General features: G+C 42.1%; 2 protein-coding genes across 8 annotated transcripts in view; both read left to right on the forward strand.

Moving 5' to 3' along the window:
* Positions 1 to 765: 765 nt before the first annotated feature.
* LOC109871755 (epidermal retinol dehydrogenase 2) lies at positions 766 to 18,555 on the forward strand. 7 transcript variants are annotated; one of them, XM_020462739.2, is made up of 9 exons: positions 802 to 932; positions 10,112 to 10,443; positions 10,875 to 11,006; positions 11,270 to 11,369; positions 12,007 to 12,151; positions 13,645 to 13,770; positions 14,649 to 14,716; positions 15,720 to 15,795; positions 17,389 to 18,555. In XM_020462739.2, the coding sequence occupies exons 2-9, from the start codon at positions 10,123 to 10,125 to the stop codon at positions 17,483 to 17,485; spliced, it is 1,065 nt and encodes a 354-aa protein (XP_020318328.2). In that variant the 5' UTR covers positions 802 to 932; positions 10,112 to 10,122; the 3' UTR covers positions 17,486 to 18,555. The 7 variants fall into 7 exon arrangements, with proteins under 7 accessions (XP_020318330.1, XP_020318328.2, XP_031662552.1 ...); XM_020462740.2 differs by having other exon boundaries at positions 825 to 926; XM_031806692.1 differs by lacking the exon at positions 14,649 to 14,716.
* A 5,436-nt stretch (positions 18,556 to 23,991) lies between these two features.
* The window catches only part of LOC109872068 (choline transporter-like protein 5-A), a 54,145-nt gene continuing 53,272 nt past the window's right edge, over positions 23,992 to 24,864 (forward strand). Inside the window, exon 1 of the mRNA XM_020463169.2 lies at positions 23,992 to 24,158. Coding sequence (XP_020318758.2) covers positions 24,074 to 24,158 — 85 coding nt within the window. The 5' untranslated portion in view covers positions 23,992 to 24,073. The remainder of the gene's footprint in view (positions 24,159 to 24,864) is intronic.

The following is a 24,864-nucleotide window of genomic DNA, read 5'->3' on the forward strand; positions in this document are numbered from 1 at the left end:
ACAATGGGAGTCGTTGTCCACAAAGCAACAAGCTGTCTAGCTCCCAATCATTTTTGAATATTCGATGAGGGCTGTTGACGTCAGCCGCCTGTATTCAATGGAGAGACACGATGCTACTAGCCTCATCCGATATAAAGTGTTTTTTTCTTCTTAAAGTTGCCGTGATGTCACGTACCCTACTTATATCAGTGCACTTGTAACAACTTAAGCATTACGAAACTTCTATTCAATCAAATGAACCTCACGTAGCAAATAAGCCATTATTTATTCGTTGACAAAATCCCTGGGTCGCTCCTCTTTTCAGTTCGCTGCAGCTAGCGACTGGAATGAGCTGCAAAAAACACTCAAACTATTAAGTTTTATCTCCATCTCTTCATTCAAAGACCCAATCATAGACACTTACTGACAGTTGTGGCTGCTTCACGTGATGTATTGTTGTTTCTACCGTCTTGCACTTTGTGCTGTTGTTTGTGCCCAATAATATTTGTGCCGCAACCATGTTGTGATGCTGCCATGTTGTTGTCATGTTGTGTTGCTACCATGCTGTGTTGTCATGTGTTTTAATCCCAGCCCCTGTCCCCGCAGGAGGCCTTTTGCCTGTTGGTAGGCCGTCATTGTAAATACGAATTTGTTCTTAACTGACTTGCCTAGTTAAATAAAGGTAAAAAAATAAAAAATTATATTAAACACTTTCATTGACCTCCATACTCCTTGCTTGGTGGGCAAAACAACGATGAAACGCCACCTGCTGGAGGGAGACAGATTTTCCCCCGTTGGGCTTCTCTTCTCCTTTCTGGCTTTGATCAGTGGCTTTGATTGGGGGTCATGTGACGTTACATAACCAGGCTCCAGCTCAGTTCAAGGAAAGTAGGCTGCACTGTTCAGGCATTTGACGACGGGAAAGCAACGAATAAACCACGCTGAAGGTGCAGGTAACGTCACTGAAGACATATCTCAACATAAGGAGACAAAATCCTGTTTCAGTTCGTCTTTTTTTGTTGCTTTGATTCGCGAGTGCATAGGTCGTTAACAGACCCGCATTTACAGTGTTGAAGTGAAGCGATAGTTGTTACAAAATATGTAAGGTTGAAGCTGATTTAGAAATCAGGTTTACATCCAGCATTTTTAATGTGAGTCAAGGATGTGTCTGTTCGAGTGCCACGGTTGGCCTGATGGAAACATTGAATTTGTCGGTAAACTTGACAAATGTCGACAAAATACGCTAAATGTATTATGCGAGAAATTACGGCGGAAACGCCTTTATGCACAGATTTTGATGTTCAGAGTGGAAGAGGCGAAGCGAGAGGTTTTAAACTAAAATATGTCCACGAAGTGAGGAATGTTTGTATGGAGGTCCGAGTGTTGCATTTGGTTAAAAAAAATGTAATTGATCATTCGCTACGTGAGGCTTATTTTATCGAATAGAAGTTTCGCAATGGTTAGGTTGGTATTCCCTGCTATAAGTGGACGCACGTGGCATTTCGGTAACTGTGGAAATACAACTTTTAATTAGTTGTGGCTGTTGTAGAGCGATGGACTCATTAGTATGGGCATTGCCACTGAGGGCTACAAAGATGAGCCATCAATCCAAATGGCCTGTTCATACGCGTATCAGCCCTCTCATTTGTCTAGAATGTCCCACCTGTTCTCGCCTGCTTTCCTTCTTTGAGAACATGTATTTCCATTTTTAGAGCGGTCACTTGGCTATCTTACCAATATAATATACCATCTTTGATATATTAAACCATCCTATCGTAAGTCACACGATACAGGTGTGGTTCTCTCACTACGACTCGGGAAAGCATGCAGTTTATTGGGCTACAGATGAAATAAGTTATGAACTTATGCACGGTAATGATCTTTGCTCCTTTCCAATAAATATCGAGGTTCTTATTCTGGTGACATGATGATTGAGTCTTGGCTGCTGTTTTGACAAATAAAAATTATTAAGTCAGTGCCAGCCCTAGCATTGCAATTTTGCCATGGGGCTGTTAAAATATTTAGCAATTTCACAACACATTTCCTGCTACTCTACCAATTTTGCCTTTGGGTGGAGAAACATTTTGCAGTTTTGAATGTGATATCTGAGTTAGGGTGACTAACAAGATGAAATTCGGTAAAATGTGTATAAAAAAACATTCCAAGTGAATTCACAATGCTGCTGCAACAGTTTGGGTCTCACGGTGCGTCAATTTCAGATGGTTAAGCATTGCACCTGTAGTAGCATTACTGTATTTCAATTCCACCTCGCAAAGTTTGTATTTCCTTCTCATTTAACTTATCGAAGTTTTGCCATACAGGACTTTGCTGCTGTCCCTTGCCTTTCTCAACCGTTAAAGATCAGGGTTGCCAGGTCTAGTTAAAATTTCAAGAGTGATGACTCCTAAAATCCAGCAAATTCGGTTTTCAATCAAAATAATTGTGAGTTGAATGTCGCAAGTTAAAATATTAATTGCCCTTTATTAAACTCTCCAGATAATATTCCATCAATGGATGTCGATTAACTATAGACAAATCCGACAATAGAGTTTGAGTGTTGAAACGAGGATCTTGAAATCTCTGCAAGAAACACTTGGAAGAACTTCAAAATGATGTTATGCTTTTTTCTGGCAATTGTGCCAGATGTTAAGACTACAAACTTTTATAAATACAACTTTTTTTTTAATGCTAGTGGTTGTGGGATGCAATAGATCGCAAATTAATACAACTGTCCCAGACTGTTTGGAATATTTATTTCTCACATAGAATAGGTTGACTTTTGTACTATGGGGGATAGTAGATTGACATAGGCTAGTGCTTTTGCTGTTCGTTAGGCCTACTTATCTTGTTGGCTGGCAAAGTAAATGTGGACAGTTTTTCCAATATCTTCAATATGCACCTCAAAGCATCCTTCACTCGTGCTGCCAAACATACCCTCGTAAAACTGACTATCCTACTGATCCTCGACTTCGGCGATGCCATTTACAAAATAGCCTCCAACACTCTACTCAACAAATTGGATGCAGTCTATCACAGTGCCATCTGTTTTGTCATCAAAGCCCCATTTACTACCCACCACTGTGACCTAGTCTTTGCTAGGTAAATCCTCGCCTTATGTCAGTTCACTGGTCACCATAGCAGCACACACTCCAGCAGGTATATTTTACTGATCACCCCCAAAGCCAATTTGTCCTTTGGCTGCCTTTCCTTCCAGTTCTCTGCTGCCAATGACTGGAACGAACTGCAAAAATCACTGAAGCTGGAGACTCGTATCTCTCTCATTAACTTCAAGCACCAGCTGTCAGAGCAGCTCACAGATCATTGCACCTGTACATAGCCCATCCAACTACCCCATCCCCATACTGGGGTGCAAAATAAATAAATACAGTATCTCAACTTGCACATTCATCTTCTGCACATCCATCACTCCAGTGTTTAATTGCTATATCATAATTGCCTCGCCACTATGGCTTATTTCATTGCCTTACCTCATTTGCAGACACTGTGTGTGTGTTTATATATACTTTTTTTCCTACTGTATTATTGACTGTTCGTTTATTCCATGTGTAACTCTGTGTTGTATGTGTCGAACTGCTTTACTTTATCTTGGCCAGGTCGCAGTTGTAAATGAGAACTTGTTCTCAACTAGCCTACCTGGTTAAATAAAAAAAATTGGATAAGGACGCACGCAGTTGTTTCCCAGATGTCTGTCTTCACTTGTAGCCTGTGAGAAAGAACCGATCACTTGATGGAGAGCCATGTTAGTGAGAGGTGCTTCGGCGCGCGCAGCATTCTGGGCCAAGGGTACAACTGCCACTGGCCACCATAGGAATGGATTTTTTTAGGGTGCGTTATGGCCACACAGAGAATGCCGCCATGAAATTCTAGACATTATCAAATTGTGAATTAGATACTTATGAAGTGTGTAATATTTATGTGTTAATTGCTCAACACAGAATAGCCGCATGTGTGCACTCCCTCAAATCGTTTGGAGAAAATATCCTTTATTTTATTCAGCTTTGTTCAATTGTATTCCTCATAATTATAAAATAATGTGATAGGAGAATTATGTTCTCCAGGTACATAACCCAATTTAATTATATTACTCTGTCTGCAAACCAGAATTTGTAAGATCCTGGTCGAATGAAACGGATGGAGGCCCAGCTAAAATAGGTTTATTCACGGGAATGTTCTAAAGTCAAGAATATAAAACAATTCATTTTATACTGACTTCTCACGCCCACACAAACATATGCACAAACACATGTCCTGCTACGCGCACACTGTCAGTCTCACTACCCAGCTGACAGATGGTCAAATCAAATTTATTTGTCACATACACATGGTTAGCAGATGTTAATGCGAGTGTAGCGAAATGCTTGTGCTTCTAGTTCCGGCAATGCAGTAATAACCAACGAGTAATCTAACCTAACAATTCCAGAACTACTACCTTATACACACAAGGGATAAAGAATATGTACATAAAGATATGAATGAGTGATGGTACAGAACGGCATAGGCAAGATGCAGTAGATGGTATTCGAGTACAGGTATATACATATGAGATGAGTAATGTAGGGTATGTAAACATTATATTAAGTAGCATTGTTTAAAGTGGCTAGTGATATATTTTTACATCAATTTCCATTATTAACGTGGCTGGAGTTGAGTCAGTGTGTTGGCAGCAAGCCACTCAATGTTAGTGGTGGCTGTTTGACAGTCTGATGGCCTTGAGATAGAAGCTGTTTTTCAGTCTCTCGGTCCCTGCTTTGATGCACCTGTACTGACCTCGCCTTCTGGATGATAGCGGGGTGAACAGGCAGTGGCTCGGGTGGTTGTTGTCCTTGATGATCTTTATGGCCTTTCTGTGACATCGGGTGGTGTAGGTGTCCTGGAGGCTAGGTAGTTTGCCCCCGGTGATGCGTTGTGCAGACCTCACGCTATAGATAGTGACCTTGTCCTTGAGACGTACTCCCCATTCTCTCCCAAATCTCTAGTCAGGTCGGCACCAAGCTCAGTCTGTTTAAAATACCATAAAGACATACTGTTTTACCCTGATTCTGACTAGGACTACACATTTATTGATTATGATTTTATACATAATCAATTATATGTTTCAGGGTGGAATATTCTAATCATTCAATTAACAGACAATTCTCACCTATCATAATGCCACGGAATTCTAAGCAAATCTTGTCGGCTAAATGAAATCGTGTAGCCCAAATCAAATCAAATCAAATTTATTTGTCACATACACATGGTTAGCAGATGTTAATGCGAGTGTAGTGAAATGCTTGTGCTTCTAGTTCCAACAATGCAGTAATAACGAACAAGTAATCTAACTAACAATTCCAAAAAAAACTACTGTCTTATACACAGTGTAAGGGGATAAAGAATATGTACATAAGGATATATGAATGAGTGATGGTACAGAGCAGCATAGGCAAGATACAGTAGATGATATCGAGTACAGTATATACATATGAGATGAGTATGTAAACCAAGTGGCATAGTTAAAGTGGCTAGTGATACATGTATTACATAAGGATGCAGTCGATGATATAGAGTACAGTATCTACGTATGCATATGAGATGAATAATGTAGGGTAAGTAACATTATATAAGGTAGCATTTTTTAAAGTGGCTAGTGATATATTTACATCATTTCCCATCAATTCCCATGATTAAAGTGGCTGGAGTAGAGTCAGTGGCATTGACAGTGTGTTGGCAGTAGCCACTCAATGTTAGTGGTGGCTGTTTAACAGTCTGATGGCCTTGAGATAGAAGCTGTTTTTCAGTCTCTCGGTCCCAGCTTTGATGCACCTGTACTGACCTCGCCTTCTGGATGACAGCGGGGTGAACAGGCAGTGGCTCGGGTGGTTGATGTCCTTGATGATCTTTATGGCCTTCCTGTAGCATCGGGTGGTGTAGGTGTCCTGGAGGGCAGGTAGTTTGCCCCCGGTGATGCGTTGTGCAGACCTCACTACCCTCTGGAGAGCCTTACGGTTGAGGGCGGTGCAGTTGCCATACCAGGCGGTGATACAGCCCGCCAGGATGCTCTCGATTGTGCATCTGTAGAAGTTTGTGAGTGCTTTTGGTGACAAGCCACATTTCTTCAGCCTCCTGAGGTTGAAGAGGCGCTGCTGCGCCTTCTTCACGATGCTGTCTGTGTGAGTGGACCAATTCAGTTTGTCTGTGATGTGTATGCCGAGGAACTTAACTTGCTACCCTCTCCACTACTGTTCCATCGATGTGGATGGGGGGGGGGGTGTTCCCTCTGCTGTTTCCTGAAGTCCACAATCATCTCCTTAGTTTTGTTGACGTTGAGTGTGAGGTTATTTTCCTGACACCACACTCCGAGGGCCCTCACCTCCTCCCTGTAGGCCGTCTCGTCGTTGTTGGTAATCAAGCCTACCACTGTTGTGTCGTCCGCAAACTTGATGATTGAGTTGGAGGCGTGCGTGGCCACGCAGTCGTGGGTGAACAGGGAGTACAGGAGAGGGCTCAGAACGCACCCTTGTGGGGCCCCAGTGTTGAGGATCAGCGGGGAGGAGATGTTGTTGCCTACCCTCACCACCTGGGGGCGGCCCGTCAGGAAGTCCAGTACCCAGTTGCACAGGGCGGGGTCGAGACCCAGGGTCTCGAGCTTGATGACGAGCTTGGAGGGTACTATGGTGTTGAATGCCGAGCTGTAGTCGATGAACAGCATTCTCACATAGGTATTCCTCTTGTCCAGATGGGTTAGGGCAGTGTGCAGTGTGGTTGAGATTGCATCGTCTGTGGACCTATTTGGGCGGTAAGCAAATTGGAGTGGGTCAAGGGTGTCAGGTAGGGTGGAGGTGATATGGTCCTTGACTAGTCTCTCAAAGCACTTCATGATGACGGATGTGAGTGCTACGGGGCGGTAGTCGTTTAGCTCAGTTACCTTAGCTTTCTTGGGAACAGGAACAATGGTGGCCCTCTTGAAGCATGTGGGAACAGCAGACTGGTATAGGGATTGGTTGAATATGTCCGTAAACACACCGGCCAGCTGGTCTGCGCATGCTCTGAGGGCGCGGCTGGGGATGCCGTCTGGGCCTGCAGCCTTGCGAGGGTTAACACGTTTAAATGTCTTACTCACTTCGGCTGCAGTGAAGGAGAGACCGCATGTTTTCGTTGCAGGCCGTGTCAGTGGCACTGTATTGTCCTCAAAGCGGGCAAAAAAGTTATTTAGTCTGCCTGGGAGCAAGACATCCTGGTCCGTGACTGGGCTGGGTTTCTTCCTGTAGTCCGTGATTGACTGTAGACCCTGCCACATGCCTCTTGTGTCTGAGCCGTTGAATTGAGATTCTACTTTGTCTCTGTACTGGCGCTTAGCTTGTTTGATAGCCTTGCGGATGGAATAGCTGCGCTGTTTGTATTCAGTCATGTTACCAGACACCTTGCCCTGATTAAAAGCAGTGGTTCGCGCCTTCAGTTCCACACGAATGCTGCCATCAATCCACGGTTTCTGGTTGGGGAATGTTTTAATCGTTGCTATGGGAACGACATCTTCAACGCACGTTCTAATGAACTCGCACACCGAATCAGCGTATTCGTCAATGTTGTTGGCTGACTCAATACGAAACATCTCCCAGTCCACGTGATGGAAGCAGTCTTGGAGTGTGGAGTCAGCTTGGTCGGACCAGCGTTGGACAGACCTCAGCGTGGGAGCTTCTTGTTTTAGTTTCTGCCCACAGCCAATTGGCATAGCCAGATCAGGACCTAATGCTATTCTGTTCTTTCTTCATATCATGCTTCTTTAGACCTGTCTAAAATAATGGATTTATTGTGAAAGCGTAGGCTATATGACACGGCTTTATTGTGAAGGCGTCGGCTATATGACACGGATTTATTGTGAAGGCGTAGGCTATTTGACATGGATTTATTGTGAAGGCGTAGGCTATATGACATGGATTTATTGTGAAGGCGTAGGCTATATGACATGGATTTATTACTTTTTTGTAAATATAGATGTTCTAAAGGTCTGCATCAGTGGTTTTTGGGAAGCCAGGAGATGCCAATTACTGTGAGATCTACAGTTATTTGCTTGACAATCACCAGTTGGTGATGAACAATGCCTTTTCCAGCATGATGGAGCACCTTGCCATAAGGCAAAAGTGTTAACTTAGTGGCTCGGGGAACAAAACATTGATATTTTGGGTCCATGGTGGGGAAACTCCCCAGACCTTAAGCCCATTTGAGAACTTGTGGTCAATCCTCAAGAGGCGGGTGGACAAACAAAAACCCACAAATTCTGACAAACTCCAAGCATTGACTATGCAAGAATGGGCTGCCATCTGTCCAATATTATTCTCAACTTTTGGCCATGACTGTGAACTATTTGCTAGAGCACACGTGCCAAGACCAGTCAGCACATCCATTATATAACACAACATTCTTACAACCATTCGAGTTGAAAATGTAACTTTTTCGGTACATGGTAATTTTAATCACGAAAGTAATTTTTATTTGCACTACGTCATCACGCACATTTTAATGGTGACACCCCTCTGACATATTTTTTTTTTTAAATGAGGATTTTAGAATATTCGCATTAAAATCCGTCGGCAATTTGATGGAAACGGGTAGAATGTGGATACATTTTGAAACGCTGACATTTTATATTTTGCTACTTTGTATTCGCTCTGGGCTGTCAAGTAGGGCTGGGCAGTATACCGTATTTTATAATATACCGGTATTGATGCACGGACCGGTTTGGGTTTTTACTTTACCTTCTATAACGGTATTTGAATGTTTGTTAAATGTGATATGGCATGTGTAATGTCCATTGGGGGAAAAAAAGAAGTTTACTGCGCTACTTCAGCCAGCTGTCTCTCCATGCCGCTTTCCACACAGACTTAGCCCCGCCCTCTGTCACTCAAGGAGCAAATTTGTTGTTCCTCGACCACGAGACTCTTGCGTTCAGTCTTCATGGTCAATGCAGCGCATGCAACAATGTTGATGACAACAATACTGTATTCACTTTGCTTTTGAATATAAATCCACTAGCGTTCTATAATTACACTATTAGTTTTTCTTACATCTGCCAACAGCTAGTTTGTCTTTTCTTAGCAAGTTCGGCCTAAATCTTGTAAAGCCGCTAATGCTAATCGCTAGCTAATAAATGTACTGAATCAGAGCAAATTGGCTATACAGCCTGATAATACCAGTGTTGGTGTAGACCTAAGATCAGCATGTTTGTGCAGCTGTTACTTCTAAATCAGAGGAATGTGCAATGTAAGAATGTTAGCTACTTCATGTAGTTAAGAGAGAACATTCAATGTAGCCAAAGATTATAGGGTCCCCTAGGAAACACTGGTCAACACTTTGGTGTCTACCCTGTCACAATAACTCCTCCCCATGACATTTTCATTCATTGTCATGTCAAACACTGTATTCAAAGTGCCCACTATTATATTCCAACTATAGAATTTAAATTATCATTCTATCCTCCAAGTGTTTTGCTCTAAATCGCAAGTCAAATTGCAACATTTGGTTCAAAATGAGGCCTAGATGGTTTGACAATATTGTGCAGCCCTACGTGGCAGTGTGGAAATGATCTCAAATGAGTGCAGAAAATGTATAAATGATTTTGGGTTGAAGTTGAATTGAACCATATAAAACAATCAGAATGGAGAAGACTGATTTTTGTCATCCTTAGCACCCTAGGGTCGTGCGTTACTCAAAGCAAATGTAGAACTTTTTATTATTCAAAAACATTAAGTACTGTCATACCATCCAATTTTTTTCAATACCGTGATGATATTTTGTCCATATTGCCCGGCCCTAATTTAGTGCACATGCATTTAGTTTACATCACAATCAAACTTGTGTGTTTTGAGTTTGTCGTGTGATTTCATGAATAGCCTAGTTGCATTTTCATGCAATATATTATCAGTTGAAAGTTATCCTTTTCAGATCAAACAATGCTGATCCTTTAGGCTACAGAAATGTATTTGACCAATGACAAAAGCAGAACACTAAACTGCAAAGTTTGGGCTATAAAACACTCATCTGCAATCTATTCAATAGACAAACAAATAAAACAATAAAATCAAACAGAAGTTGGCAAACAAATTTAACTTTTTAATTGTGACAACTGTCTTTCCAGGGATCAGAAGAATGAATTTCCTCCTGGAAACCCTTCAAGTGATCGTAATGTCGATCTATTACAACATGGAGGCGTTTGTCCGACTGTTCATCCCACCCAAGAACAAAAATGTCACCGGTGAAATCGTCCTCATCACTGGGGCGGGCAGCGGCATTGGCCGGCTCCTGGCTGAGAAGTTTGCCCCCCTGGGCGTTTCTCTGGTCTTGTGGGACATCAACCAGGAGGGCATGGAGGAGACTTCAAGGCTAGTGCAGGAGAAAGGGGCGACTAAGGTCCACTACTACTTGTGTGACTGCAGCGACAAGTCCGAAGTCTACAGAGTGGCTGACAAGGTAATCCACCTGATTCTTATCAACTAGTCTTCCATCAAGACTATACTTTGCAGAATTAGTGTTGCTGCTTTGTTGGGTAATTCTCAGCAAGCCTTATGGTCTCCTGTGATTGGATGGCAGTGATATTAAATAGATTCCGGAAGGTTGAAAACTGCCCCAAACTGCCAGGGTACACACCCACATTGAACCACAACCCCAAGACTGAAATCTGAGCAACAGAAAAACAGATGAGAAATCGACCAGTTCAGTCCCTCTTAAAATACCCCCCCAGGTTCAACCTGTTACCATGTCCATAATTACACAGCAACAATGTTATATAATCCTTACCATAAGTGAGTCGCCAGGATGTAGGAAACAAAAAGATGTGGTGTGTCTCGAGTCAACGCGTGTTTTTGAAGTAATGTGGTAAGTTAACACATGTCTATGTTTAGGTCAAGAGAGAGGTGGGGGATGTAAGCATTCTCATAAACAACGCAGGCATCGTCACGGGCAGGAAGTTCATGGATGCACCAGACTCCCTCATTGAGAAAACCTTCGAAGTTAACACCATGGCACACTTTTGGGTGAGCAAATGAGATGACTAATGCACATCTGCGCACATTGTCTTGTCTGGTTTCGCTCACTTGCTGTCTTTATCTGTCAGTGCAGGCATTTTAAATGTGAAAGCATTATCCTAAATCTACCAATATGTTTCAAAAAATTTGATGGCTCTAACCTCATTGTAGGCCTATGTCCCTTGTAGTGTCAATTCCACCCTCACCCATCAAATGAACACAGATCTGTGTACTGATTCATATTTCAAGTTCTCCTGCTAATTTCTCTCTAGACATATAAAGCCTTTCTCCCAGCGATGACTGCCAACAACCACGGTCATCTGGTCAGCATTGCCAGTTCAGCTGGTCTGATTGGTGTCAATGGGCTAGCAGGTAAATCACCCACTATGCATGACTTACTCCAATGTTCCTCAATACTGGACCTGGAGAGCGACGGGATGTGCAGGCTTTTGTTCCGGTCCAGCACCAAGACACCTGATGATGGCTAATCAATGTTTGATGACTGGCTTAATCAGGTGTTGGTGCAATGCAAGAACAAAAGCCTGCACAGAAAATCTAAGGACATTTATTTGTCACATGCTTCGTAAAGAACAGGTGTAGACTAACAGTGAAATGCTTAGTTACAGGTCCTTTTCCCAACAGTGCTACACACCCTGTAGCCATTGTGCAGAACATTACCTTTGTCTATGCTGTAAACTCTGGCCAGTACATTATGCAATCAGATTCCTATCATGGAGCTGATCGATACACATGTTATCAGTCGACCTCGAATGGGGTAGAGGTTTAATGTGTAACTTATTGTACTACTGTAGTTGAAAGTTCCAAAAACAGACTGAGGTAGATGGACTGAAAAAATGGTTCAAGGACAGTCTATTTCAACACTTAATTGACGTTGACATTGCCAATGCAATTTTGCAATTTAGTATAGACAAACATTATCTTGCTGTAGAGACCTTTGTTTAACCTGCTCTAAAACTGTTTGCAAATGCATGTTTCCCTCTCCTGATAGATTACTGTGCCAGTAAGTTTGCTGCTATTGGCTTTGCTGAGTCTGTGGCTCTAGAGCTGCTGGCTACTGGGAAGGATGGAGTCAAGACTACCATAGTGTGTCCATTCTTCATCAATACTGGCATGTTCGATGGCTGCACTACCAAGTAAGTTATTTGCCATAAGGTGTTATACGGGATTTAATTTGATAATGTTGTCAAATTATGTTTAATGCTTTTATAAAGGGTTATCCTCTTTGCATATATTTAAAAGAAGTTTCTCATTAAAAGTTTGATTGAATCCTGCTAAAAGGGTTTGCATCCATGTAGAAAACTACTTTAATATGCAATCTCTTTAAATTGCCAGGGCCAGTTCTGTTCCTTTGAAACTCCCTATGAGAGACTTGATTTTTTTTTTTGTTGATTGACCTTGTCTCAGCATTGACAGGGCAAAATAGGTTGTGTTGAGGCAGGACTTACAAAAGTTCTGAGAGACTTCCTCTCTGAGCTGTGTGCTTGTGAGTTACTAATGCCTATTGTCACAACACTATGTATAAAAGGTCACGCACATAGGTCAAGTATGTGGACTGATACTTGAACGTTGCTAGTCAAAATTGCTAGCCCTATGGTACAATTAAGTGATAATGCCAGAGAAGCCGGCGTTTGGAGGATATATTGGCAGGGGTGTTAGGCAAATCGTTCCAATATATCCTCCAAACACTGGCTTCAAAGGCATTATCACTTTTATACTATGAGTTACCAATATATTCAAATAATGATTGACATATTTTGTAATGTAATTTTGATTAATTTATTCATACTATTTCATCCTCCCACAAGATATAGTCCTGACACAAATCTAGGGTTCCTACCCAAGCCGGCTGGTCGTTCGTTCTATCGGTTCGGTTGCCGGAGACGCGACCCAGTCGTTAGTATGGCAATGGAACATTTAGAACGGTCTGGCAACGTTTTTATCGCTTGCTTGCTTGCTAGCTACCCAATTACGGCTAACTTACAGTAACGTCAAACAGTGCAGCCAGAATAACAGCGAAGTAGCTGCATTTGCGTTTGTTTAATCTGTTTTCTAGTGACATTTATTTGGATACATCTATAACAATGAGCTAACGATGCGCAATTTCACCTGGCATAGGAAATCTGCTCTCTCGTCGGGACACTTGTTCAGAGGAGCTAGCCAACAACACAGCTAACACAATCACTTTAAATTGGAGCTGGAAAGACTGCAAACTTGCTGCATTTTGTTTTAGCTGTTTCTTTGTATGTAGCAAGGTTTATACAAATCTCCGTTCAAAAATCAATGCTAGTATAAAATAAATGGGAGATCATGTATAGATGCTTTTTATAGTGGAGATCAAGTTTATAAATTGCCTGGCTGGGCTGATAAAACAGTGGATTGCGAAGTGAGATGGAACAGAGTAAATAGGCATTTGAATGTCATAGATTTAACCAGTGGTAACTTGTGGAATGGATACCGACTAGAATGCGGTTTTAACCAATCGGCATCCAGGATTATACCCACACGTTGTATAATTTCACTATCAACAACAAACATAGAAGTGTGTACTGTACACAAGAAGAAACATTACATACTATGGACTGGCTACAGTTGTGCTAGTAGGTAAAATAAATTGTTTCCCCCACAGGTGGCCTCTCTTGTTGCCCGTCCTGGATCCAGACTACGTAGCAAACAAGATTATTGAAGCCATTTTAACTGACCAGGTCTACCTTCTGCTCCCAAGGACCATGTATCTTATCATAGGCCTGAAGAAGTGAGTCCCTTTATGTTCTTCCACTCTACACTTCATGATGGGATAGCATGCTGGGTTTAGCTATTTGTCACACTGCCTCAGATCTGCTGCACAAACACGCACAATGACACTGTCAGTCACTCCATTCCAATACTCAAATGGTTACATGCTCAAAATGCACAGTAATGTCATACCCCTGGTCACAAACGGTTTCCTTCACTATTCTATGCCCAGGTAGGGTGCCCTCTGTCTAGTTTTCTAGCCTCCCTCCCTGACAAGTTGTTTACGTTCAAGTCTTTCAATTAGCATAGTCCACATCTTCCCTAGATGTTACTTTTTTGTTTTTACTGTTCCTGACCCAAACTAGCCTGTTAGTGAGTCTTCAAGTCTCGGACAGGATGTTGAATTATTTACTGTAGTAATTGACCGGGAAGGATGGACAGACAAACATCTGGTTTGTGACTAGCACTTGTAGAGAAACCAAACCACCCCAAGCTTTAAGTCAAAGCATTTTTATACTGTTGGTGTATGTGGACCCAAGCATTTGAGCTGGGTTGCCAAGCAACAGCTTTAGTATTTTTGTCTATGGACGAATGCATTGCCAGGCTAAACTGAGCATTTAGGAAGCTTGTTACTTCACTACATCAGGCAGGCTGTCAGTTCTGATAGAGTTCAAAGAAACTTGTTACACAATTTTTTTCACTAACGTACATGTGGTATCTTAAGACATTGTGACACAATGTGGTTATTTGGGGGCACATATTAATGATCACAGGTTCTGGTTGAAAATGTCACTTCAGATCCACTATTGTTGGTTATTAATCTTAGATGGTTAATGCACAAAGAGTGAAGTGAGTGTTTCATAAAGTTGCTGACCTCCCTTCACCGTGTCCTTATAGCTCCTTGAGGTGGAAGCAGGCAGCTCTCCTGGGGAAGTACCTGGGTGCCTTCGAGAACCCAGAGCACTGTGAGACAACAAGCCTTAAGCTGCACTGATCTTCACTTGAGCCCCTTGCACTCTGACCCTTGTTTAACCCATGCCTATGGTCAACAAACTCACACACCCTCAGGGTGTGAATTGTGTTTTCTGTAACATACGAAGCCATTCGTGCATCAGCGTCACTGGCTACCGATAGCAAAATGTAGATTTAACGCTTATGTCTACATTTCACACTGTTAAGAGAGGGCTCTGAGGTGATTTCTGTTAGCATAACATTTACATTATCCAACAGCTTGAGGTAAATTGTCAGCATTGAATTCCCTGATGCCTCTGGTGAAAATAGAATCTGCCTAGTGTTACTGCATTATCACTAGTACTGAAGGTACATTCTGTCACTTTATTTGTGAAACAGACCTCACCCAAAGCCCTGTAGAAGGATTGTTCATGTGCATTGATGAATTTGCATACAGATACATTATTTATGGAACTAGTGAGAGTGAGGGAGTTTTTTGACTACTGAATTACGAAAATCTGTCAAAGCTGTTTGAATATTTCACTTGGGCCTAATGCCGTTGTTAAAGAGGCATTGTGCATCAATGAAATACCTGTTACAGTATGTAGAAATGCACTTTTGTGGTTGGGTGTATCTTCAACTTTTTATATGGCCATAATTGTAAATCCCATTGGGATATGTGACTACTTCAAGAATTATAATAAAAAATGTGTTTTTGTAAGACAAGATGAAGTCATCTGTTAGTCTAGACTCTACAATCATTCAGCAAACCCTCACTCATACCCAGTGCAAACCTAGTCAGTGCTAATACAGTCGTTACAGGGGTGTATTTAATGAGGGGAAACAACCTGATACACAGCTGGTATGATTCTCATTGTACGACAGTCATATATATTTTCTTATCTACACCATATATTTCTATCAGAACTTTTTGTAATGTTGTACCCTCCTGAACATGCCCCTAGAAATGGGGAGACATCGATCATATAACAATCACTTTTTCTATTTATTTTGAAGGCAATCAAAAGGTAATCAATGTCACGTTGGCAGAGTGGGGACATCACAACACCTTGTCTTTGGCTGTATTTCAACAGTAAGCTGAATGTTGATCTTTTTTTTAAACTAATTGGTCTTTTTGCCCAATCCGATCAGCTCTGAAGAATATCTTATGTGAAAAGTTCTGAGGTGTTGGCCAAATGACCAATTAGTGGGGAAAACAGATCAGAATTAGGCTGCCTTTGTCTCCCCATACGGCTGGCAGGTACCGGTAAATGCTTACCAAGCTATCCAAAGGCCGGCAGATGGCGCTATTGATCTGGAATTGATGGTTCCCTCTTACGGTCCAAACGCATTGTATGCAGCTGGCAATACACCCGGTCCATACCTAAAACATTTTCTATTCTGGCTGCAAAGGTGTCGATTTCCTACATTTTAATTGCGGGAAGGAGGAAATAAACCGAGACGATATGAGTACGTTCTTTGAAACACCATTTTCCACCACCAGGCTAGTGGCTAATGCTACTTCCTGTTGCACCCTGAGTTCAGTCAGGAGTAAACCACACTGCCGCAACCTGATTGGCTGAACACGATACGTAACACCCGAGACTAGCATTCCTAGGCATTAGCCTGCATTAGCCACTTTAGCTTGGTGGTGGAAAAGGGTGTTTTCATAAAGAAAGTATGCATATATTCTGGCCTTCCTGCCATTAAATTTAGTTAAGGAGGAAATCGATGCCTTTGCAGCCTGACTGGATAATGTTTTAGCTACGAACCAGTCCAGGAGAACACAAGTCTGTTACCGGCTTCATACAATGCGTTTGGACGGTAAGATGGAAATGACTCTATCGCCATCAGCCAGCCTTTGGGCTGTTGCTGAACACTTACTTATGCATTTATGTTAAGTACGGATGCCAATGAGCAGTTGCTGTAATAGAAGCACCTGGTTGAGTGGACTGCAAGATTACATTTAGCTGGATACAACATATTTATTCAGACCTACACCTGATTAGGACGGCAGTTGACAAATGATCTGCAACCTCAACATTTTAAATCCACACAAGGCTTTTTGTGTTATGGAAATGTCCTTGAGAAAGAGGGCTTTTAGAAGTTTGAACAGGCTGAGTATGTCTGGTGGGGAAGTTTTGATTTGGAATGATTTCCATGGCTACTTTAGTTCCTTGAGGCCTTTGAGAATGAGTCTGAATGAAAGAGTGAGTCGTTGGCTTCATGTCGAATACAACACAATACAGCCATGACGAATATGGTAGACGTAATCACTCCCCACCAATTAGACAAAATGATTAAAGCATGAAATGGCTTCTCTTAACATCATAAGTAGTGCAATTATGAGGTTATTATGCCCTTTGAAATACGTTTTGTTACTGGACTGGAAGACATTCAAACAGTGTCAATTATACCCTGAATAATTTATTGGATTTTCATCAGTGTTTTTTTTCTTTAATTAAGGGGTTTAATTTAGTCCCACTGTGATTACCAGTTAGGCTAGTGATCTATTCTGTTAGTTAGGCTAGCTAACAGAATAAATGACTTAATGTAGTTGGTTCCAATGAAGTAATTTGGACTCACTTTCTCTTCTAGACAATGTTTGTTCTCCTAATAAGCTATAAATTGCGCATTGCAGTGATCATTGATAATATGTAGCCTAATTGACTGTTTTTATCACCAGTATTATACCCGCCAAGCTTGGGATTCTGCTGGGGATGTATCTGGGAGCTTTCAACTTTATGGATGCTTTCAAAGGACGCGTCAAGAAGGTGGAGTAGAGAAGAGAGGAAAAAAAGAGACGACATACTCTGTAATATTAGTGCCTCAAAGGAGATTAATAGTGCATGTCATGTTTCTCTTTTCACTTGTTTTATTGTTGTTTATAAGGAATTTTAGTGTGTGAAGAAAAGCCTACTTACTAGTTTAACTCTGCAGACAAATTATATGTGTATGCTGTATTGGTAATCAAATAATTCATGTATTACCTTTAAAAAAGTTGATGTAACATTGTGTTTTTGTAGCATAAATATATGGTGTTAGCTCACTACACTGACACGTAAGTATTGCTAAATTTGGTAGCTATTTCACTCTTGTACCGTTCAGTGGAATACGTCCTCTTTTTGGCCTAAAGGAAAATTGGAAGGTTTTTATTATTGTTGACGCACTTGGTTTTTTATTTTTATGTTAACTTGTTTTAAAAGGTCCATTGTTTTGAGGTCGAACCAGTTTCACCGACTGATAACCAGAACCACAGATGTTGAATTGAAGTCAACTTCACAGAGTAGTATGGAGGTACAGTATACTGCAATGTTGTCATTAGCGGTTAGATTACCTCATGCGCACACATGCACAATACACATTAGAAAAGGCCTAGTAGAGAAGCTCAAAACTGTCATGTAAAGGATAATTACGTGTGTGTACTGGACTGGTTTTGTGAAGTTCTCTAAGTCTACAGTAGCCAGATGACTGTTTCCTCTACTGCCATTAGGATAATCAATGAAGGAATAATGCACATGCATCCAGTGGCTCAGTACAGAGGTGCTAGGCATTGGATCGAAAGGTTCTGTTTTGTTGGAAAATGATCCGTTTGCATATACAGTATTTGTCCTCTGAACCTACCCTTTACATTTGAACTGAGCTGTTTATTGGTTAAAGGAAGATGTTTTCTGTTGACACTGAAGAGTTGACAATATGAGCTAATCATTTTATGTCATGTTACATTAATTATTGCTCTTTTAGCATCATGTTGTGTGTAACTGTTTATCTGAACATTATCCATTTTTAAATGTGTTTGTGTTGAAAGCCAAATGATATGGGACATTTATTAATAGTAAAAAGTTTGAAATCAGTCTTCTGTCAAGCAATTTTTTTATTTATATCTCCGGTGGTTCTGGAATGATCCCTGACCAGGTACTAAATGTGGTTACTTGGTGATTGTGTGATCATAGCCCCATCTTGTGGAGAATTTAAAACCTGTTCTAGTCCTGTCAATGACTTTCCTGACTAAAGGGACAGACTCGGGCTGCACATCACTCTCCTCGCTGTGTACCATGTCAGTCTACACGTCAGCCAGGCTAGTGAATGACTACAGTTGGATTCAAACCCAGATGTCTCCAAATATAATGGATGCATCTGGGGGAGATTTGATGTATTAATTTAATGTATTAGATAATCTTTTAAACATCTTATTTAACCTCCTGACCCTTCAGTTGTGACTCAGTTTGTTATCTCATCTGGAGAGAATTGCAATATTGTTATCTAGATGTGAAGTACAGTTGACTTACTCATGCTGACCTTGGTTTAGGTTTGCATAGTCTAGTGGTTAGAGCGTTGGACTAGTAACCGGAAGGTTGCAAGTTCAAATCCCTGAGCTGACAAGGTACAAATCTGTCGTTCTGCCCCTGAACAGGCAGTTAACCCACTGTTCCTAGGCCTTCATTGAAAATGAGAATTTGTTCTTAACTGACTTGCCTAGTTAAATAAAGGTAAAATTAAAAAAATGTAGTGTAGGTGAGATTATTTTGGACATTGCAATACTACATTTTGTTCACTAGAGGTCACTGGTGTCATACAGAGGGTATAGACCGTTCTTGGAACCCTCCGAAGCCAAGCAGCCTGAAATACAGTGCAACAAAAATTCTAGTCTGGTACCAAATGTTTTCTCTTGCACAGAAATGTATTCCATTGATAGTTTAAATGCATTCATTTATGTGAGAATAATGTATTCCAGAACAGACATTTCACAATGCAAATCATAAGTGATTTAAGGTTATTGTCTAAGGTGCGCAATGCCCATACATCCCTTCCTTGGCTCTCTTGATGTTACATGCTCTAAGCAGTGCACACTGAAAGGCTGTGCATGGTCAATCCAACGTCTGCTTTGGCCGTGCAGCATTTAAAGACAATTTATGCTTGATCTGCATATGTGGTCAGTGGCGCCGTATGGATGGATTGCAGAGCCTCCAGAGGGATCCCGAGGCCAAAATGAGCCCAAATTTGATTGGTCACATACACATGTTATGTGTAGCAAAATGCTTGTGCTTCTAGTTCTGACCATGCAGTAATATCTAACAAGTAATCTAACCTAACAATTTCACAACTACCTTATTCAAGTGTAAAGGAATGAATAAGAATATTTACATAAATATATGGATGAGTGATGGCTGAGCGGCATAGGCAAGATGCAGTAGATGGTATAGAGTACAGCATATACATATAAGATGAGTAATGTAGGGTATGTAAACATTGTTTAAAGTGGCTAGTGATACATTTATTACATACATTTTTCCATTATTAAAGTGGCTAGAGTTGAGTCAGTATGTTGGCAGCAGACACTCAATGTTAGTGATGGCTGATTAACAGTCTGATGGCCTTGAGATGGAAGCTGTTTTTCAGTCTCTCGGTCCCAGCTTTGATGGAGCTGTAATCACCTTGACTTCTGGACGATAGCGGGGTGAAGCCCGACAGGATGCTATCGATTGTGCATCTGTAAAAGTTTGAGTGTTTTTGGCGACAAACCGAATTTCTTCAGGCTCTTGAGGTTGAAGAGGCGCTGCTGCGCTTTCACCACACTGTCTGTGTGGGTGGACCATTTCAGTTTGTCCATGATGTGTACGCCGAGGAACTTTCCACCCTTTCCACTACTGTCCCATCGATGTGGATAGGGGGCTGCTCCCTCCGCTGTTTCCTGAAGTCCGCGATCATCTCCTTTGTTTTGTTGACATTGAGTATGAGGTTATTTTACTGACACTACACTCCGAGGGCCCTCACCACCTCCCTGTAGGCCATGTTGTCATTGTTGGTAATTAAGCCTACCACTGTAGTGTTGTCTGCAAACTTGATGATTGAGTTGGAGGCGTGCATGGCCACGCAGTGGTGGGTGAACAGGGAGTACAGGAGAGGGCTGAGAACGCACCCTTGTGGGGCCCCCGTCTTGAGGATCAGCGGGGTGGAAATGTTGTTCCCTACCCTCACCACCTGGGGCGGCCCGTCAGGAAGTCCAGGACCCAGTTGCACAGGGCGGGGTCCAGACCCAAAGCAAATTGGAGTGTGTCTGGTAGGCAGGAGGTGATATGGTCCTTGACTAGTCTCTCAAAGCACTTCATGATGACGGAAGGAGGTGCTATGGGCCGGTAGTCATTTAGCTCAGTCACCTTAGCTTTCTTGGGAACAGGAGCAATGGTGGCCCTCTTGAAGCATGTGGGAACAGCAGACTGGGATAAGGATTGATGTGTCCGTAAACACACCAGCCAGCTGTCTGCGCATGCTCTGAGGACGTGGCTGGGATGCCGTCTGGGCCTGCAGCCTTGCGCGGGTTAACCCGTTTAAATGTTTTACTCACGTTGGCTGCAGTGAAGGAGAGCCTGCAGGTTTTGGTAGCGGGCCGTGGCACTGTATTGTCCTCAAAGCGAGCAAAGAAGTTGTTTAGTCTGTCTGGGAGCAAGACATCGTGGTCCGCGATGAGGCTGGTTTTTCTTTTGTAGTCTGTGATTGACTGTAGACCCTGCCCACATACCTCTCGTGTCTGAGCCGTTGAATTGCGACTCTACTTTGTCTCTATACGGACTCTTAGCTTGTTTGATTGCCTTGCGGAGGGAATAGCTCCATACAGCATCGCGGTGCACCTCTCAAATTTTGTAACAATGTGGCGGGCTCAGTATAGCTCCACATTGACATGATTGGTTGACTAGGTGAGGGTGGGAGGTCCTGTATGAACACAGTCACTTCCTAGACAACTTCCCTCACAACAGTTTTGCACTGCTTAGTGAAGTGCAAGAAGTATGAATTCCCTGACTTCTGCAGGGAAGTCAGGGAGGTGCACCGCGATGCGGTATGGAGCTATTCCCTCCGCAAGGCAATCAAACAAGCTAAGAGTCAGTATAGAGACAAAGTAGAGTCGCAAATGCTGCACTGCCAATGCAGACACAGATTGTCCGTGCAGCACCTTTATGGTGATGTGGCCTCTGAGGTCAGGGCATTCATACTTCTTAACCTTCGCTGAGCAGCGCAGAGCTGTTGTCAAGGAAGTGAGTGAGTTTGTGTTTTATACAGGACCTCCCGCCCTCAGCTACCATCAACCAATTATGCCAATGCGGAGCTATACTGAGCTCTCCGCATTGTTACAAAATTTGAGTGGCGCAAGGCATAAATTGGCTCGAGTTATGTACGTGGATGCATCCTTAGGGAGAAAGGAGGGAGAGGTGTGGAGAACCTGGGTGAAAATAACCACATTAAGGATTAGCCACAATAGTGGGATTTGCTGTTGGCCTTCAAAATAGAGGTCCCCCATTGAAAGGGATACAAATAGTGGAATAATTACATTTCAACTAGATAATGCTGAACAATATCTTAATGTTGTTAGGTACACCCATCTTGTATCGGGTCAGACCTGCCTCCAGAACAGCCTGAATTCTTCAGGGCATTCTACAGGTGTTGGAAATGTTCCAGATTCAGAGATTTATATTCTTTATTTAATCCTTATTTTATGTTGACTGGGAACACATTCTCATTTACAGCAACGACCTGGAGAATAGTTACAGGGGAGAGGAGGGGGGATGAATGAGCCAATTGTAAGATGAGGATGAGTAGGTGACTGTGGTGGGGGGAGGAGGGCCAGATTGGAATTTAGCCAGGACACCGGGGTTAACACCCCTACTCTTACAATAAGTGCCATGGGACCTTTAGTGACCACAGAGAGTCAGGAAACTCGTTTAACGTCCCATCCAAAAGACTGCACCCTACACAGGGCAATGTCTCCAATCACTGCCCTGGGGCATTGGGATATGGGCTAAATAGGTAAAGTAGTAGCAGGGGGAGGGATGTCCAAAAGGGATGTTGGTTCATGCTGATGCGATGGCATCACGCAGTTGCTGCAGATTGGAAGGCGGTACATTCATGCTGCGAACAACCCATTTCATCTCATCCAAAGATGCTCTATTGGGTGGAGGTCTAGGGACTGCACAGACCACTCTAGCTGTTAAGGAGCCTTCTGGTCCTAGACTTGGCACTCCGGTACCGCTTGACATGCGGTAGCAGAGAGAACTGTCTGTGACTTGGGTGATACACTGGCTGGTGAGTATCAATTCAACAAAACACAAAAAAGCATAAATCTGTTGAAATCACACTGTGGATGTATTATACTTTAGTATTGCATTGGGGGCATACTGTATGCACTGTAATTCCTTACCTATGGATCTTGGGTCCATAAAACGGGGCATCAGCCTACTCAGTGACACTGACAGAACACAGCTGTGAAGAGTTTACACACATATTAGTGTTGTACCTCATATTAGGGAACTTTAACTGTGGGAAATCACCTCAGTATTCAAATCAAATTGTATTTGTCACCTGCGCCGAATACAACAGGTGTAGTAGACCTTACCGTGAAATGCTTACTTACAATGCAGTGTTAAGAAAATATTTACAAAATACAAAAGTTTTAAAAAAATAACATCAACACCATCAAATAACAATAACGAGGCTATATACAGGGGGTACTGGTACCGAGTCAAATATGCAGGGGTACAGGTTATTTGAGCCCATTGTTCTTATTGAACATTCATTTAGCATGCCTTACCTATGGCTCTTGGGTCCATGAAATGGGGCATCAGCCTACTCAGTGACACCAACAGAACACAGCTGTGAAGAGATTTTCACAAATGTTAGCGTCCGAGCTCTTATTGTAGGACTCTGAAACCACTGTGAAATGAGACACAAAAGATCACCAGTAAACCTACTATGTGGTTTCACAGTCCCACAAAGAGCAATGACGTTATTTATATAAACGTTTCAGAATTGTAATCTGTTGGAGTAACTGAGTAGGCTGATACCCCGTTTCATGGATCCAAGATCCATAGGTAAGGATGTATTTTAAATGGTTTATTTTATGGCTTCTATTTCTTGTGGAACTTGCCAAATAACAGCTGGGGACATGGCAAACTGAAATAAAATACTGGTTCGAAATGCATAACATTCCATTCAATATTCATATTTAGTGGTTTTAAGGTAAAAGGACACCTTACCTGATATTGAAAGCCTTTTGGAATCCAGATTTTACACTATTTTACACTAAGTAGTGATATTTCCTGGTGACAGAAAAGGCACCATTTAGAAGGAATGAGCCAATTATTTTATTTTGTGGAAATTATATAACAACATTCCGACCTTGTTTAGCATTCATTATATTGTCCAAATATGCCATATGGTATCCGTTTGAATCGCTTTCAATGAGGGACTTTTATTTTGAAGGCGAACCACAAATTCCACAATTGTGGCTAATCTTATTGTGGCTAGCTTCACACAGGTGAGAGGACCTTTCCTATAAACTTGGAGCCAAATACGGGAGTGTTCATTGACTCCCAACATCCATGCCATCGCATCACTACACACCAGACAATTCTACCGTCCACAGTGAAATGGCAAGAAAAACGGACGTCCCTTCCCTTTATTACGGTGAGTAGCCTAACCTAGGCTCATTGAAGTAAAGTGTGTCACATTGATGGGGTCTGTTATTAAATAAATATGGCATATTAACAGCGTATGTAGCAATAGCATAGGTGAGAAATTGTACCCTCAGATATCCTACCCGGCTGGCACATGATATTTCTATTCCATAAGGGGAAATAGTTTTCAAATATTCTCAAAGCAACAGGGAAAGGGGATTTTAAGTCTATTTTTGTATCAGGGTATTATGGTGTTAATTTGACCACTAATTCTAGCGCGTTCTCGAGCCTCCTTGAGCATTCCACCTGCCATCCAAATACATAGGATTATGAAATGTTGGTCTATGGGACATGATGAATGCTAGCTATGACATAACAACCCCGCGTGAACTCCGCATTAAGTTAGCTTTGCTATTTTGGTCCGACGTCCGAATCGAAGCCGCGGAGGTTAACCAATGGCACGAGCCGCTCGCCTGCATATTGCCGGGGATGCAACTTTGTTGCTAAAACGTCGTGTGCCGCTCGCGCACAGGGCAAATCTCGGCGGCGTATATATGCAGGATGGCAACTGTACTGCAACCTCATCTGACAGTGAACTGTAACGGAACCCTCTGTATTTAACATTATTCATAATTTTTTGGGCTACTTTTATAGGCCAATGACTGCATTTGAGTTAATAACTAGACGATCCAAATTATTTTACTGTTGCCCTTTGC

This window comes from Oncorhynchus kisutch, linkage group LG27 (assembly GCF_002021735.2).
Source record: "Oncorhynchus kisutch isolate 150728-3 linkage group LG27, Okis_V2, whole genome shotgun sequence".
NCBI lineage: Eukaryota > Metazoa > Chordata > Actinopteri > Salmoniformes > Salmonidae > Oncorhynchus > Oncorhynchus kisutch.